General features: G+C 46.3%; 1 protein-coding gene across 6 annotated transcripts in view; it reads left to right on the top strand.

Annotated features, from left to right (window-relative positions):
• The window catches only part of senp6a (SUMO specific peptidase 6a), a 209,781-nt gene that overhangs the window by 130,715 nt on the left and 63,269 nt on the right, over nt 1-15,797 (top strand). For all 6 annotated transcript variants that reach the window (XM_072503335.1, XM_072503322.1, XM_072503316.1 and 3 more), the window contains 2 exons: nt 10,404-10,437; nt 10,933-11,112. In XM_072503335.1, coding sequence (XP_072359436.1) covers nt 10,404-10,437; nt 10,933-11,112 — 214 coding nt within the window. The remainder of the gene's footprint in view (nt 1-10,403; nt 10,438-10,932; nt 11,113-15,797) is intronic.

Genomic DNA, 15,797 nt, shown 5'->3' with positions numbered 1-15,797 from the left:
GGTGTTGTTGTCATTCTGAACAATTGGTAACCAGCTTGTCCGAGTTATTGAAGGCAGTGTTTCAAGGTGAGTTCCAGACTGTCGTTGAAGTGTTTCCTTTGTCTTCCCCGGAACTTTGGCCATTTGAGAGTTGAGTAAACAGGACCTGGGAGGAAAGACCAATTTTGCCCATCCTCTGGATACAATGCCTCGTCCAGAGGTTTTGCCTGAATTATGTGGAGCTGGCTTCAAAAAGGACCCTAGCGTTTGTTCGACAATCCCCCCAATGAGTTGGGAGGATGCAGCGGAAGTTGCTGATGAAATTTCTCCATGGCTGATGTGCAATCCCGATCTCATTGTAGTACAAGAATGTGGTGCCAGCAACTGCTCTGTGTTGATTTTGAAGATCTTTGTTGTCAGACACTTGCTGTTGTAGTTTTCAGAGTTCTGCTGTTGCAACTGGTTCGGTGTTGGTTCCCCTCGTCAGTGGTGACATTTTGAAAGAGGTGGCTGCCAAGGTATGGGCAGTGCTCAACATGTTCCACAGTGTCTCTTTCAACACATACGGGAGATGGAATATTTGGCTGACCGGGTAGGGGTTGATATGAAATTTACTTCGGCAAGATTTAAGGACAGGTCGAGTTTCTTGTATGCTGAATTGAAGAGATGGAGTGTGGCTTGCAAATCTGGTGCAGAATCGGCAATGACACTAGTTGTTGGCAAACTATGGTTATTTTATAGTGATCAGTTTAGTTTGGGCACAAAGACGGCGGTGGTTAAAGAATTTTCCATGTATTTTTAAAAATCTTTTTATTCTCCTCATTTCCAGCATTTTCATAAAATAACAAAAGAAAACAAACAAATACAGTACCAACCCCCCAAACAGCACACCATTCAGTATACAAGCCAAAGCATCACCCGTACATTCCAAGTACAATTGATAATTAACAATCAATCAGTGAACAGTATAATTAAAAACAACAATAACCCCCCCAATGTTTGATAGTAACCAATTCTCGAAAATGTATAATAATCAATCCCCATGAATTGTAGAACCCTTCCTTCATCTCCCTCAGCTCAAACTTCACCTTCTCGAGAGTCAAAAATTCCAGTAGGTCCCCCCGCCAAGCCGAGGCACAGGGCGGAGAAGCTGACCTCCACCCAACAGGACCCGCCTCTGGGCAATCAGCGAGGCGAAGGCTAAATCATCTGTCCCCCGCACCTGCAGCCCGGGCCAGTCCAACACCCCAAAAATGGCTTCTGGGGGCCTGGTTCCAAGTTCACATGGACTGCCCGAGATGATACTGAAAACCTCCCTCCAATACTTCTCCAGCTTCGGACAGGACGAAAATGTATGTTACATGGTTTATGGGACTCCTCCCACATCGCTCACATACATCCTCCACTCCCTCAAAGAGTCGGCTCATCCTCGCCCTCGTGAGGTGAGACCTACACACAACATTCAGCTGTATCAATCCCAACCTCACGCATGAGGTTGAGGCATTCACCCTCGGGAGCATCTCACACCACAAGCCATCTTCCATAAACCTCCCCGAACTCTTCCTCCCACTTGGCTTTGATGCCCTCCATGGACACCCCGTCTTCTCCCAAAATCGTCCCGTATATCGCCGACACCACCCCATTCCCACTGCCGTCAATACGGGAGCCGCAGCTATCGAGAAGCTCTGAACCTCCTTCCTAGTGAAGTCTCAGAGCTGCAGGCACCTAAATCCTTCCCCTTGCCCCAGTCCATAATTCTTCCCCAACTCTTCAAACCTCAACGTCCCCCCAGGAACAGGTCTTTTAAAACCCTGACCCCCTCTCCTCCCATCTCCGAAACCTCCCGTCCAGCTTCCCTGGCTCAAACCTATGGTTCCCCTAATCGGCATCTCCCCTGACCCAGCCCCCAGCTTAAAGTGCTGCCTCAACTGCGTCCAAATTCTCAGCGTTGCCGCCACCACCGGACTCCCAGACTATTTACATGGGGCCATCGGGAGCGGCGCTGATAACCACACTCTCAACCCTGACCCCCTGCACAGACCCTCCTCCATTCTAACCCACTGGGACTCCCTCGCCCTCCAACCCAACTCCTCACCTTTTCGGCATTCGCCGCCCAATGGTAAATTCAGGAGGCCCCACCCCCCCTTCCTTTCGCCCTCTCTGCAGGACCACCTTCCTAACCCTGGCTTACCCCCCGCCCCACCCGAAATAAGCGAGGTGATTGACGTATCCGCTTCCTTTAAAAAAAAACCTTTGGCAAAAAGACCAGCAGGCTCTGAAATAAAAACAAAAATCGCGGCAGCACACATTTTAAACGCCTGCACCTGACCTGCCAGTGACCGAGGGAGGCTATTCTACCGTGCTAAATTCTCTTTCACACTCCCCACCAAGCTAGTAAAATTGTACCGACTGAGCCCTACACAGTCCTGTGCCACCTACACCCCAAATACCTGAAGTAGGTTGCCACACTGTGGAATGTGATGTACCATTAATTGACGACAGACGAGGAGTTGGGAGAAAAACTGTGGCTTTAATCAGCTGAAAGACACCTGCTGGCAGCCGGTCCCAGAATGAGGGCAGGCTGGAGGTTGGCCACCTTTATACATGTGTCGTCTTTTAAAATTTTTCCTACCTCAAGACTGTGAAGAAAACAACTTTACAACTCTGTTTCGAAATAAATAACTTTGTCTTTATTGACCAAAGTCTGCATGCAGATGGCTACAGGTTAGAGAGAGAGAGAGCTGTTAAGGTAAACCTGCTCATTCTTTCTCAAGCTCGCAAAGACATGGAGAAAACGTTCAATATTTATACAAAAGCTGTATCATTTTACAAAAACAGACCTTGTTCAAAAATGTCAATACAGTCATAACTTCTGATCAAACATGTTGTCATGGAAAGACCCTGACTCGGCTTATTTGCAGTATTTTGTCTTTAGAGGGTTTAAGACGTGGTCCTATTTTGTTTTTACCTCTGCCCTCATGATGCCTTGACGCAGATGGACCTAGGTCATGAGGAGGTTGTGTTATTAGGACATTCCTAGATCGTGGCTTTGTTATCAGGTTTTACTAAGGTCAGGCACTATTTTCCCTCTTCTGGCCTTGTATGATACAATTATGTGGATTCTTAGCTTTGTCTAGTTTGTCAGGGTCTGGTCTTGGCACTAGCTGACACAGCTGTCTAACACTTGGTTACATAAGTTGGCTATTTTTCCCATCATGCTATTGCTGAGTTTGTACACTTTCACACATGAGCCTGAGGGGAGGAGCCTCAGGCGGAGCCAGCAGGGACAAGCCAAGGCATGTAACAATACAACAGTACAATACAGTGGTTTACCACATTCACCCCGGGGGCGAGGTGGACGGTATGAGTTCTAGATCGAGTCTCTCGGGGGCTTTGACTTTCCGCTGTGACCGCCTCAGTCACGGCTGTGTTGTGGATATTGGTGTCGGATGAGGTGATTGAGGCCTGCGTGTCCAGGAGCGTGTTGTCTTTGTCTCGTAGTGGATGAGTGGCAATGGGGGGAGGCGGTGTAGGGTCGGGGGTAGTAGTGATGGTCACTGGGGAACCTGCGGGTGCCAAATCCTGAAGGGAGACTGTGCCCTCCCGCCCGTCATGGTGTGCCACGTAGGCATATTGGGAGTTAGCATGGAGGAGAAGGACCTTTTCGACCAGTGGATTAGACTTGTGGCTCCTCGCATGCTTCCGGAGGAGGACAGGCCCTGGGACCGTCAGCCAGGACGGGAGCAAGACCCCTGAGGTGGACTTCCTGGGGAGAACATGAGGGGTTACATTGGTGGCGGTGCACAGTAGCGACCGGATGGAGTGGAGAGCATCGGGAAGGACCTCCTGCCAGCGGGAGACGGGGAGACTTCTAGACCATAGGGCAAGAAGGACGGCCTTCCAGACCGTCGCGTTCTCCCTCTCCACCTGTCCGTTTCTCCGGGGGTTGTAGCTGGTAGTCCTGCTTGTGGCGATGCCCTTGCTAAGCAGGAACTGACGCAGCTCATCACTCATGAAAGAGGAACCCCGATCACTATGGATACAGGTGGAGAAACTGAACAATGTGAAGAGGCTGTGCAGGGCCTTGATGACTGGCAGAGGTCATGTCAGGGCATGGTATGGCGAAAGGGAAACGTGAGTACTCATCAATGAGGTCTCACAAACAGGTCAGGCCTGGCAGACTTTAGAGAGGTGGCCTTTCTTACCGCATCCGTTGTAGATCATGCTCCTCGCTGGGCAGCAGTGCCTGGGGTGCTTACCCTGGCCACAGAAGTAGCATTTTGGGCCTCCGGGATTGGCAGATGGCTGCGCGGCATAGGCTTGCGGAGCCCCCGGGTCTGGTGATCCACGAGGGTGCCGCGTGGTCGGAGGTGTAGGCATCCAATGTGTGGAAGGCCACTTTTAATGAGTCTGAAATCCGTATTGTTTCTTGGAGGTTGAGTGTACCCCCTTCTAGTAGGCGCTGGCGGATGTAATTTGATTTTATGCCTGTGACATAGGCGTCCCGGATCAGCAACTGTGTGTGCTTGGCAGCCGATACCGCCTTACAACTGCACTTCCGGCCGAGTACCCGCAATGCGCACAGAACTTCGGCTTGCGATTCTCCGGGGCGTTGTCGCCTCGTGGCAAGGAGATGCCTAGCATACACCTCGTTGACTCCCTTAACATACTGTCCTTTCAACAGCACTATTGCATCCTCGTACGAGTCAGCATCCCTGATGATGAGGAATATTTGCGGGCTCACCCGGGAGTTGAGGATTCGCCTCTTGTAGGTCTCGGCGATTGCAGAGGACTCGACGTATGATTTGAAGCAGCGTAGCCAGTGTATAAATGTAATAGTGGCGTCGGCTGCTTGGGGGTCCAGCTCCAGGTTTTAGCAATGGATCCATCTGAAAATTTTAAGCTGATTAAATTGATGTACCATCAATTGGCGACAGACGAGGAGTCGGGAGAAAAACTGTGGCTTTAATCAGCTTAAATACACCTGCTGGCAACCGGTCCCAGAATGAGGGCAGGGCAGGAGGCTGGCCACCTTTATACATGAGCCCGAGGGGAGGAAACACAGGCGGAGCCAGCAGGGACAAGCCCAGGCATGTAACAATACAATACAGTGGTTTACCACAGAATGGCAGCCCTCCCATCCCTGTTCCCACTCCCGGGTCACCACAAAGTATTCACTCTTTTCCAGGTTTAATTTATGTCTTGAAAAAGACCCAAAATTTCAGAGAAGTTTAATTCTGTTGTCATTGATGCACTCGGCTCTGATATATATAAAAATGAATTGTCTGCGTACAGATGCACCCTATGATCCATCCCCCCGTACTATTCCTTTCCCCAGTCCCAAGCTCCTTAAAGCGATGGCCAAAGGTTCTATCGCAATGCAAATAACAGAGGGGATTATAGGACACCCCTGCCTGGTCCCCCAGTACAGAGCAAAGTACCCCGAACTCAGATTGTTTGTGCGGACACTCGCCTTTGGTTCCTTATTATAGGCTGGTTAGCCTGACTCTGGTCATTGGTAAGATTTTAGAGTCAATTATTAAAGATGAGATGGTGGAGTACTTGGAAGTGCATGATAAAATCGGATTGAGTCAGCACGGCTTCGTCAAGGGGAGGTCATGTCTGACAAATCTGTTGGAGAGTTCTTTGCGGAAGTAACAAGGAAGTTAGACAAAGGACAACCATTGGACGTGATTTATTTAGATTTCCAGAAGGCCTTTGACAAGGTGCCGCATAGGAGACTGTGAAATAAGTTAAGAGCTCATGGTGTTCAGGGTAAGATCTGACATGGATAGAGAAGGCAGAGAGTGGGATGAAGGGGTCTTTTTCAGGATGGCAGCCGGTGACTAGTGGTGTGCCTCAGGGGTCTGTGCTGGGACCACAACTTTTTACAATATACATTAATGATCTGGAAGAAGGAACTGAAGGCACTGTTACTAAGTTTGCAGATGATACAAAGATCTGGAGAGGGGCAGGTAGTATTGAGGAAGCAGGTGGCTGCAGAAGGACTTGGGCAAGCTAGGAGAGTGGGCGAAGAAGTTGCAGATGGAATACAATGTGGGAAAGTGTGAGGTTATGCACTTTGGGAGGAGAAATGGAGGCATAGACTATTTTCTAAATGGAAAGATGCTCAGGAAATCAGAAGCACAAAGGATCTTGGGAGTCGTTGTTCACGATTCTCTTAAGGTTAATGTGCAGGTCCTGTTGGAAGTTAGGAAGGCAAATGCAATGTTAGCATTCATGTCGAGAGGGCTAGAACACAAGACCAGGGATCAACTTCTGAGGCTATATAAGGCTCTGGTCAGACCCCATTTGGAGTATTGGGAGCAGTTTTGGGCCCTTGGAAGAGGAGGTTCACAAGAATGATCCCTGGAATGAAGAGCTTGTCGTATGAGGAACAGTTGAGAACTCTGGGTCTGTACTCATTGGAGTTTAGAAGGATGAGGGGGGATCTTATTGAAACTTACAGAATACTGCGAGGCCTGGATAGAGTGGACGTGGAGAGGATGTTTCCACTAGTAGGAAAAACTAGAAGCAGAGGATACCATCTCAGATTAACGGGACGATCCTTTAAAACAGAGATGAGGAGGAATTTCTTCGCCAGAGAGTGATGAATCTGTGGAACTCTTATCCGCAGAAGGCTGTAGAGGCCAAATCACTGAGTGTCTTTAAGACAGATAGAAAGGCTTTTGATCAATAAGGGGATCCGAGGTTATGGGGAGAAGGCGGGAGAATGGGGATGAGAAAAATATCGAAATGATTGAATGGCGGAGCAGACTCGATGGGCCGAGTGGCCTAATTCTGCCCCTATGTCTTATGGTTTTGTATAATAGCTGTACCCACTCTGTGACTCTCAGCCCTATCCCAAACCTTTCAAGAACCGCAATCAAAGACTCCCATTCTACTCGATCAAATGCCTTTTCCGCGTCCAGTGCAACCACCACCTCTGTCTCCTTTCCCTCAGCCAGCGGCATGAATACATTTAATAACCTCCTAATATTTGAGAATAACTTCCTTCCACGAGCCCCGTCTGGTCCTCCCCTATCAGCTTGGGGAGGCACCCCTCCAACCTAGCTGCAAGTACCTTCGCCAATATCTTTGCATCGACATTCAGTAGCGATATGGGCCTGTACGACCCACACTCCGTTGGGTCCTTGTCTTTCTTTAACAGCAAGGAAATTGAGGCCTGCCCCAATGTTTGTGGTAGCACCCCCTTCCCTATCGCCTCCTCAAACATCCCCACCATCAACAGGGCCAATTTATCCTTAAATTCTTTGTAATCCTCCACTGGGAACCCATCTGGCCCTGCCACCTTCCCTGATTGCATCCTCCCAATTGCCTCCTTTACCCCCTGTTCCCCCACCAACCTCTCCAGTGTGGGCCTCTCTTCCTCCCCCAGCTTCAGATACTCCAATGCATCCAGGAACCCCCTCATTGCCTGATCCTCCCCCGTCGGTTCCAACCTGCACAAATTTTCATAAAACTCCTTAAACCAAGCTATTGTAATGAGACAAAATTAGTTAATGACCTCCTAGTAAGGCAAAGGTGATTATAACATGGTAGAATTTCACATGAAGTTTGAGGGTGAAAAATGTGGGCCTGAAACTAGTGTCTTACCCTTATAATTGCTTTTACTTAAGTTTATGAAGTCCGAATTGGCTAAAGCAAACTGGGAAATTGGGTTGCAAGGAGAAATACTGGCAAATATTTCTGAAGGCATTTCATAATATCGTATCTTTGATCATTTTCCAAAATTCTTTGGATTCTGGAATGTTCCTACAGATTGGAGGGTAGCTGATATAACCCCACTATTCAAAAAGGGCGATAGAGATGAAACAGGGAACTATAGGCCAGTGAGCCTAATGTTGGTAGTAAGGAAGTTGCTAGAGTCCATTTTCAAGCATTTGGAAAGGAGTGTTGTAATCAGACAGAGTAAGGCTGGATTTATGAAAGGGAAATAATGCTTGACAAAGCTACCAGAATGCTTTGAAGATGTAACCAGTAGAGTTGACCACAGAGCACTGGTGGATGTGCTTTTATTAGACTTTCAGAAGGCTTTCGATATGGTCTCACACAGCAGATTACTGTGAAAGTTAAAGCACATGGGATTGCGGGTAGTGTCTTGAGATGGATACAAAGCTGGTTAGCAGATAGGAAGCAAAGAGTTGGAATAAATGGGTGGTCTTCCGATTGGCAGGTAGTGACTAATGGGTTACTGCAGGGATATGTGCTAGGACCCCAACTGTTCACATTATATATGAATGATTTGGAGAAGGGAACAAAAACTGTATCTCCAAATTTGCAGATGATACACAGTTGGATGGGAGAGTGAGCTGTGAGGAGGATGCAGAGGTGCTTCAGCACAGTAAGTAAGTGCAGCAGGTACAGCAGGCAGTAAAGAAGGCAAATGGTACGTTGGCCTTCATAGCAAGAGATTTGAGTACAGGAATAGGAATGTTTTACTGCAGTTGTATAGGGCATTGATGAGGCCACACCTGGAGTATTGTGTGCACTAATCTTCACAGCACTGTACATTTTTCTTTGAATTTGATACCACCCTACACTTTATTAATTAGCACCAGGTCCTCCTCCTAAAGTCGTTCTTTATCAATAGGATACATCTTCAGAATTATGCATAGAAATATACATAGAAAATATAAGCAGGAGGTTGCCATTCGACCCTGCTCCACCATTCATTATGAACATGGCTGATCATCAAGTTTAATACCCTGATCCCGCCATATCCCTTAATCCCTTTAACCCCAAGAGCTATATCTAATTCCTTCTTGAAATTACACAACGTTATTTGGAATTTCTTCTCTGAACTGGTTGGTCTTTGGAATTCTCTTTCCCACAGAGCAGTGGAGGCTGGGTCGTTGAATATGTTCAAGGTTGAGTTGGACAGATATTTGATCTGCAAGGGAGACTAGAGTAATGGGGAGCAGGTAGAAAAATTGAGTTTCCACATTCATATCAACCATGGTCTTATGAATGGCCGAGTGAACTCAAATGGCCTACTCCTGTTCCTATTTTGTATCCTATCATAGTATAACAGCCTTGCTTGACTCCAGTCCAGATTTCGAAGGTAACTGTTCTGGACCTCCCACTCAAACAGTTTCAGTCACATCATCATGGAGTAATCGCAGGATTGTGATTAAGTTTCTGGGGTTACAGATCTTTGGAGCTCAATCCACAGAACCTTGTGATTTACTCAGACAAATGTTTTGCTCAGATCGATGAATGCAGTGAAGAGTTCCTGCTGTTTTCAAAATTTTTCTTGGTTTTGCCGGACAAAAAAATACAATGATGGAAGATCCTCTGGAACATTTAAAGTCATACTGTCTGTGAAGTTTCCCCCTGGAAGTAGGCAACTCAGGAAAATGCATGTCAGGAGTTTCTCTACTATGGACAAAAGATAAATGCCTCAATAGTTTCCACAGCTTAATTTTTCTCCCTTCTTGAACATGGTTACAATTGTCACTTTCCTGAAGTTCCTGGAATTCTTGTTTCTCCCAAAATCTGTAGAATGAGTGCATGAAGTTTTGGTGTGGGCAGAAAACCTCAGCTGGAATATCATTTGGGGCCACAGTCATTGTTGTTGTTGCATATGATTGCTTGTTGCAGCTCTCCCTGGATGGTGGCTCACCCATGGATTCGACAACAGGTACTGGAGGATAGCCCGAGAGTATCAGCTATCACCGTGCATTCAGTTTGTTCAAAATATTCTTTCCAGCGTTGATGAATGGCATTGACACTCTTAAAAAGAGAACCCCATCTTGTGAATGAAGGAAATTTTGTCCATTTGACCTTGGTCTATAGATGAACCAGGTGGCTTCAAAAAAGCTTGGCATGTCATCATATTGTTCAGTTTCCTGGGCTTTCTCTTCCCACCGCCAGACCTTTACCTTTCTGATTTGTCTTTGGGGTTAATTCTGAGAAATTTGACGGGAGGCGAAAAGCTGGAAGTTGACAAGACCTTGAAGCAAAATCCAAAAATTGAAACACTGATGTGAAGAGAATTCAAGATGAGGCCATGGAGAAAACATTCAGAATACTTGGGAACTGGGCAGTTGGAGGCTCCAACTCGTGGGTGTATCCAGCTGCATACAGGTCCAATGGCACATTGTGATCAATAGCTGTCCGTTTGATTATAGGAAATCCTGTTGAACTGCTCGATGAAGACAATGAGAGTGTTGTAAATTTTGATTTTGGATGTTGACACCGAAAGGAGTATGTGGCAAACCTCTTTTAGTTTAATTTAGATTGTTCGGTTTCAATTGGGTTAAAAAAAAGTTCCTTTATTGAAGTGCTGATATTTTGAGAAGATGTGTGTTGTAGTTTTATTAAAGCTTGAAGAATAATGCTTTTTAACAGCTGATGTTGTTGGATTTGCAAACACTAAAAACAGATTTTTCTTCTTTCAGTTCAGTCTAGATTTCATCAAGGTCAATATGGGAGGTAAGTTAATTTAATTAATTTCTAATTCCGTGGCCTGTAAAACAGTCCAAACAGATAACATCCATATCAGTTTGGGAACAAAAATAGAATTGGAATGAGCAAAAAGCTTGTTTGAAACTTTTTCCGTAAAACTATTTTGGAGAGCCTTTAAGGTTAAACCTACATATTGGGGCCTAGGTAGAGTTCTCTTTTGGGGGGTCGGTGAGACTTGATGGGCTGAATGGCCTCCTTCTGCAGGGTAGGGATTCTATGGATTATACTTTTAATTGTGCTCTTGCATCAATGGGCGTAGCAAGAACTAACAAATAACTGTTTAAATTTATTTCAATGGAATAGGGCAGATCAGAATTCTTGAAGAATTTTTTAAATAAAAGTGAATTGTAACTGAGGCGTTTCTAAACCATTAACTAATCCAAATCCGTCATAATGAAAATCCATATATGTCCAAAAAATATGATGAAAAAAGATTGTCATATTTCTGTCCTTCCTTTGCAGTGCCTAATGAGTCATCCCAGGACATAGTTTTAAAAGCCACAGAATTCACTATGTGTGAATGGTGCAGTGCACGCGTATTACCAGTACTTTTTCTGCAAATGACACCTGCAGCTTGCCACAATATACGATCATCTCTCAAAATGAGCAAAGAGAAGAGCTGGTTTGATTCTCAAGGGACCAGTAAGTATAATCTACTGAACCAATCATGTTAAATTGAGAGTCTTGATCTTTTATAAAAGTATTACTGTTCTCTAGTGCTTGTATCACTGTATCCTAAATCATTCCATCGTCACTACTGTGCTCGCTGACCTCCATTGGCTTCTGATCCTGCAAATGGTTAACTTTAATATTCTCAGCATTGTTTTCAAATCCCTCCATGGCCTTTCCCACACCTTTCCCCATCTCTGTAACCACCGCCAGCCGTAAGGTTCTCGGAGATATCTGACCAGCTCCAGTTCTGGCCTCGTGCTCATCCCCAGCTGAAATTGTTCCGCATTGGTGGTTGTGCAATTGACTGCCTGGGTCTTGAGCTCTGGAATATTCTCCCTCAACTGCTTCCCTATATCTCGCCTTCTTCCTGTAAGGCATGCTTTTAGACCTCCTCACTTTGGGTGGGTCGGAACAGAGGGACTTTGAAATGCATGTCCACAGATCTCTGAAGATAAGTGAGGAGGTTAAGAAGGCACTTTGCTTTATTAGTTGTGGTATAGAATTTAAGAGTAGGGAGGTTATGCTCAACCTGCATACAACAGTAGATGACCACAGCGAGAGTACTCGGTAGTTTTGGTCACTGCTTTACAAGAAGGATACGATTGTAATAGAGAGGTGTTACGGGCCAGGGTTTAAAGAACCTCGAAGTGTATCATGGAGTTCACCTGACTCACAACTTTTAATAGATTGTGGTTATGGGGAGCACAAGGGCCTACTTTACAGGTGTGATGCAACAGAGATCTAAAGTATTTTTAGAACAAAATCATGATTATTTATGAATCAAGTTAACACTTTATAAACCCATAGTAAACATCTTAACAACTATCAAGATCAATATTCCCCACAGACACAATATTCTATAAGTAACCCTTCATAACTTTCCTAACAACGTCCATATGTTTTCAAAGAAAGACAGGAGATTTAAATTCTCTACAGAAACAGGTATTACTTTGAAATCCTCAAATGAGCTGAAGACAGTCTGTAGCTTGAAGAGAGATCATTATACAGCAGCTTGCTTTGCCCGCAGCTATCCAGCTGTGAAAAAGGAACTAAAAAACAGCTGCCTGCTCAAAAACGAAAGTGAAAGACAGATAGCCCAACTCCACCCATACTCTGACATCACTGCAGCTATTTGATAAACATCTATTTCTTAAAGATACATCCTATTTAATAAACACCCAGTTCTTAAAGGTATTCTCACATGACCGAGGGTAAAGAGGAGACTTATGAGGATGTTGCCTGGAATGGAGAATTTTGGGTTCAAGGGAATCTTGTACTGCACTCTAATTCCTTTCTAAGATGTGGTGCTCAGAACTGAACAGAGTTCTCTATCCGTGGCCTAATCAGGGCCTTGCATAACTGCGGCATGATTTTTAATCCATTCTATTCTTGTCCTTTTGTACCTAAAGACCAGAATTTAATTAGCTCTTTGGATTATTATCTATACCTGTTCTTGACATGCTAATAATCGATGCCCATGGATCCCAGACGTAGGACCTTTACTGATAAATTTTCAAACATTTAGGAAATTTACTGATTTCTCTTTAAAGCTCCAAAATGGATGGCCTCTCACTTATCTATGTTGAAATCCATTGTTTTCCCCATTCACTTGATCTATCAACATCTCTTTTATTAAAGAAAATGCTTCCAACCACACTTATTTTAAAATAATTTTTCTTTTTAGTTTTTAACATTTTATGCATAAAACAAAATAACGCACGGTAGAAAGAATAACAGAAGAACCGCCCGCCCTGCACTGCCAACAAATTCATATGTACATATATGACTCCGAAAAGAACCCACCCCTAGCAGCTGACAGTGACCGACTCTTTAAAGTGAAGAATAAGCAGACTCCCATCTCTTATAGAACAGCTCGATCGTCCCCCTCAAGGTAAACTTAACCTCCTCAAGATACAGAAACTCCATCAGGTGCCTCAACCACACACAGGCTTTCACCACCACACCACCTCACACCACAATCCCTCCTCCAGTGCCATCCTCAGCTTCTCCTCCCACTTGGCCTTAACCCCCTCCAACGCCGCTGTATCCTCGTCCAGAATCCTCCCATAAATCCGAGATGACGTCCCCAACCCCATCAGCGACATCACCTCCTCCAACAACGAGGAGGGCGGAGTCACCAGAAACGTCAGGAACACCTTCCTTGCAAAGTCCCGCACCTGCATATACCTAAAGGCCTTCTTTTGTGGATTCGCAAACTTCTCCGCCAACTCCTTCAAGCTCTTGAACCGCCCATCCAGAAATAAGTCCTTCATTTCCACCACCCCCCTCTCCTCCCAGCCCCGAAACCTAGCATCCAATCTTGCTGGGTCAATCAAATGCTTCTCTCGAATTGGATACTGCCGGAATTGTCTCCATATCACCAGTGTGGCCTCCACCACCCGGACTACCCGAATACCTTCCTGGGCAAACAGGAGTGGCGTCGTTGCCAGCACCTGCTACCCCAGCCTCCTACAAGAGTCTGCCTCCATCCTCACCAACATTGCCTCTGGACCCATACACAACCCCGTACCTTCTTGACATTTGCCGCCTGATAATACATCAGATTCGGCAGAGCCAAACCCCCTGACTCGCCCTCTCTGAAGCACTGTTTTCCAAATCCTCGCTACTTTACCTGCCCAGACAAATGACGAACGACAAACATCAGCCTTCCAGCCATATAAAAAATGCTTTCGGCAAGAAGACTGATAAACACTGGAATAAGAATGAAAACCGTGGCAAAACATTGATCTTTCCCGACTTTACCGGCCTGCCAATGATAGGGGGAGGCTGCCCCACCACAACTGATCTGCCTTGACCCTGCCCACCAGGCTTTTAAAATTCAATTTATGGAGCCAGGCCCAGTCTCTACACTTGCAACCCCAGATATCTGAAGTGAGTCATTGCCACGTGAAACGGTAATCCCCCAAGCTTGCACTGTACCCCTGTGGGGAGACCAAAAAGCACTCGCTCTTCAAATTCAATTTGTATCCCGAAGAAGCCCCAAATCATTTGAGCAGCCCCATTATATTGCCCACCGTGGGAACCGGGTTGGAAATATACAACGAAAGGTTGTCAGCATAATATAATAATAATAATCTTTATTGTCACAAGTAGGCTTACATTAACACTGCAATGAAGTTACTGTGAAAAGCCCCTAGACGCCACATTCCGGCGCCTGTTCGGGTACACAGAGGGAGAATTCAGAATGTCCAATTTACCTAACAGCACATCTTTCGGGACTTGTGGGAGGAAACCGGAGTACCCGGAGGAAATCCACGCAGACGGAGAAGGTGCAGACTTTGCACAGACAGTGACCCAAGCTGGGAATCGAACCTGGGACCCTGGCGCTGTGAAGCAACTGTGCTAATCACTGTGCTGCCCAGGGACACCTTATGCTCCACACCGCACACCCCTCGCTATCCCCTCCTATGATCCGAACTCCTCAGCGAAATGGCAACGGCTCTATCGCCAGCGCAAACAAAAGGGGGAACTCATGGATACCTCGCTCGTACAAACACTCGCCTTCAGATCCTTATATAACAATTTGACCCACGCCACAAACTTGGGTCCAATCCCAAACCGTTCCAACACCGCAAACAAATAACTCCACTCTATCCGATCAAAAGCCTTCACACGACAGGCCTTCCCCGCATCCAGGGTCACTGTTACTGCCCCCCACCCACCCCAACCGATGGGGAGAGCACCACGTTTAGCAAGTGCCGCGCATTCGAGGACAACTGCCTACCCTTTACAAACTCAGTCTGACCATGCTCAACCACCTTTGGAAGGCCTCCTCCAGCATAAGTGGCAACACTTTGTCAAGAATCTCGGTAGCCACATTTAACAGGGATATTTGGCAATAAGACCCACACTTCACTGGATCCTTATCTTTTTAACTAAATAGATGCTTGTCCCATCATCTCCGGAAGCATCCCCATAGCTGCCGCACCCTCAAACATGTCTACCAACAGCGGTGCCAGCCTGTCCGAAAACCTCTTACAAAGTTCCACCGGGAACCCATCAGATCCCGGTGCTTTACCTGTTTGCATTTTCCCTATTACCATCTGAACCTCCTCAATCTGGCACCATCAACGGTGCCCTATCCTCGTCTTCCACTCCAGTTTTGGTGGGACATTCCAGTCCCTCCAAAAATTCTCTCATGTCCACCTCGTCCCTTGGGGCCTCCGACCTATACAACCTCCTATAAAATTCCTCAACCCTATTCATCTTTTCCAGTGCCATCACCAGCCCCCTCACCCCATCCAAGGAGGCCACCTGCCGGCAGCGCTGTCCTGCCAGCAAGCAACTTGCCTTCTCCCTGTTCTCGTACACTACATCCTTTGCTCGCCTCAACTGCTGTACCACTTTCCCTGAGCACAAAGGTCAAACTGTGTCTGCAGTTCCTTTTTATTGGCCAAAAGTTACGGAGTGGGATCTTTCGCACACTTCCCCCATCAACTTCCAAAATTTAATCCACCAGTCGCTACTGCTCCTCTCTTGCCTCCCTATCCATCTACGCCTTATACGAGGTGATCACGCCCCTTACCACCACCTTCAACGCCTCCCCTATCACCGCCGACAACACCTGCCCATTTTTATTGAACACCACATAATCGTCAATCACCTTTGCCATCCTCATACAAAAACCCAGATCC

The sequence above is a fragment of the Scyliorhinus torazame genome, chromosome 1 (genome assembly GCF_047496885.1).
Source record: "Scyliorhinus torazame isolate Kashiwa2021f chromosome 1, sScyTor2.1, whole genome shotgun sequence".
Lineage (NCBI taxonomy): Eukaryota > Metazoa > Chordata > Chondrichthyes > Carcharhiniformes > Scyliorhinidae > Scyliorhinus > Scyliorhinus torazame.
This window is presented reverse-complemented; position numbering and strand designations above follow the sequence as displayed.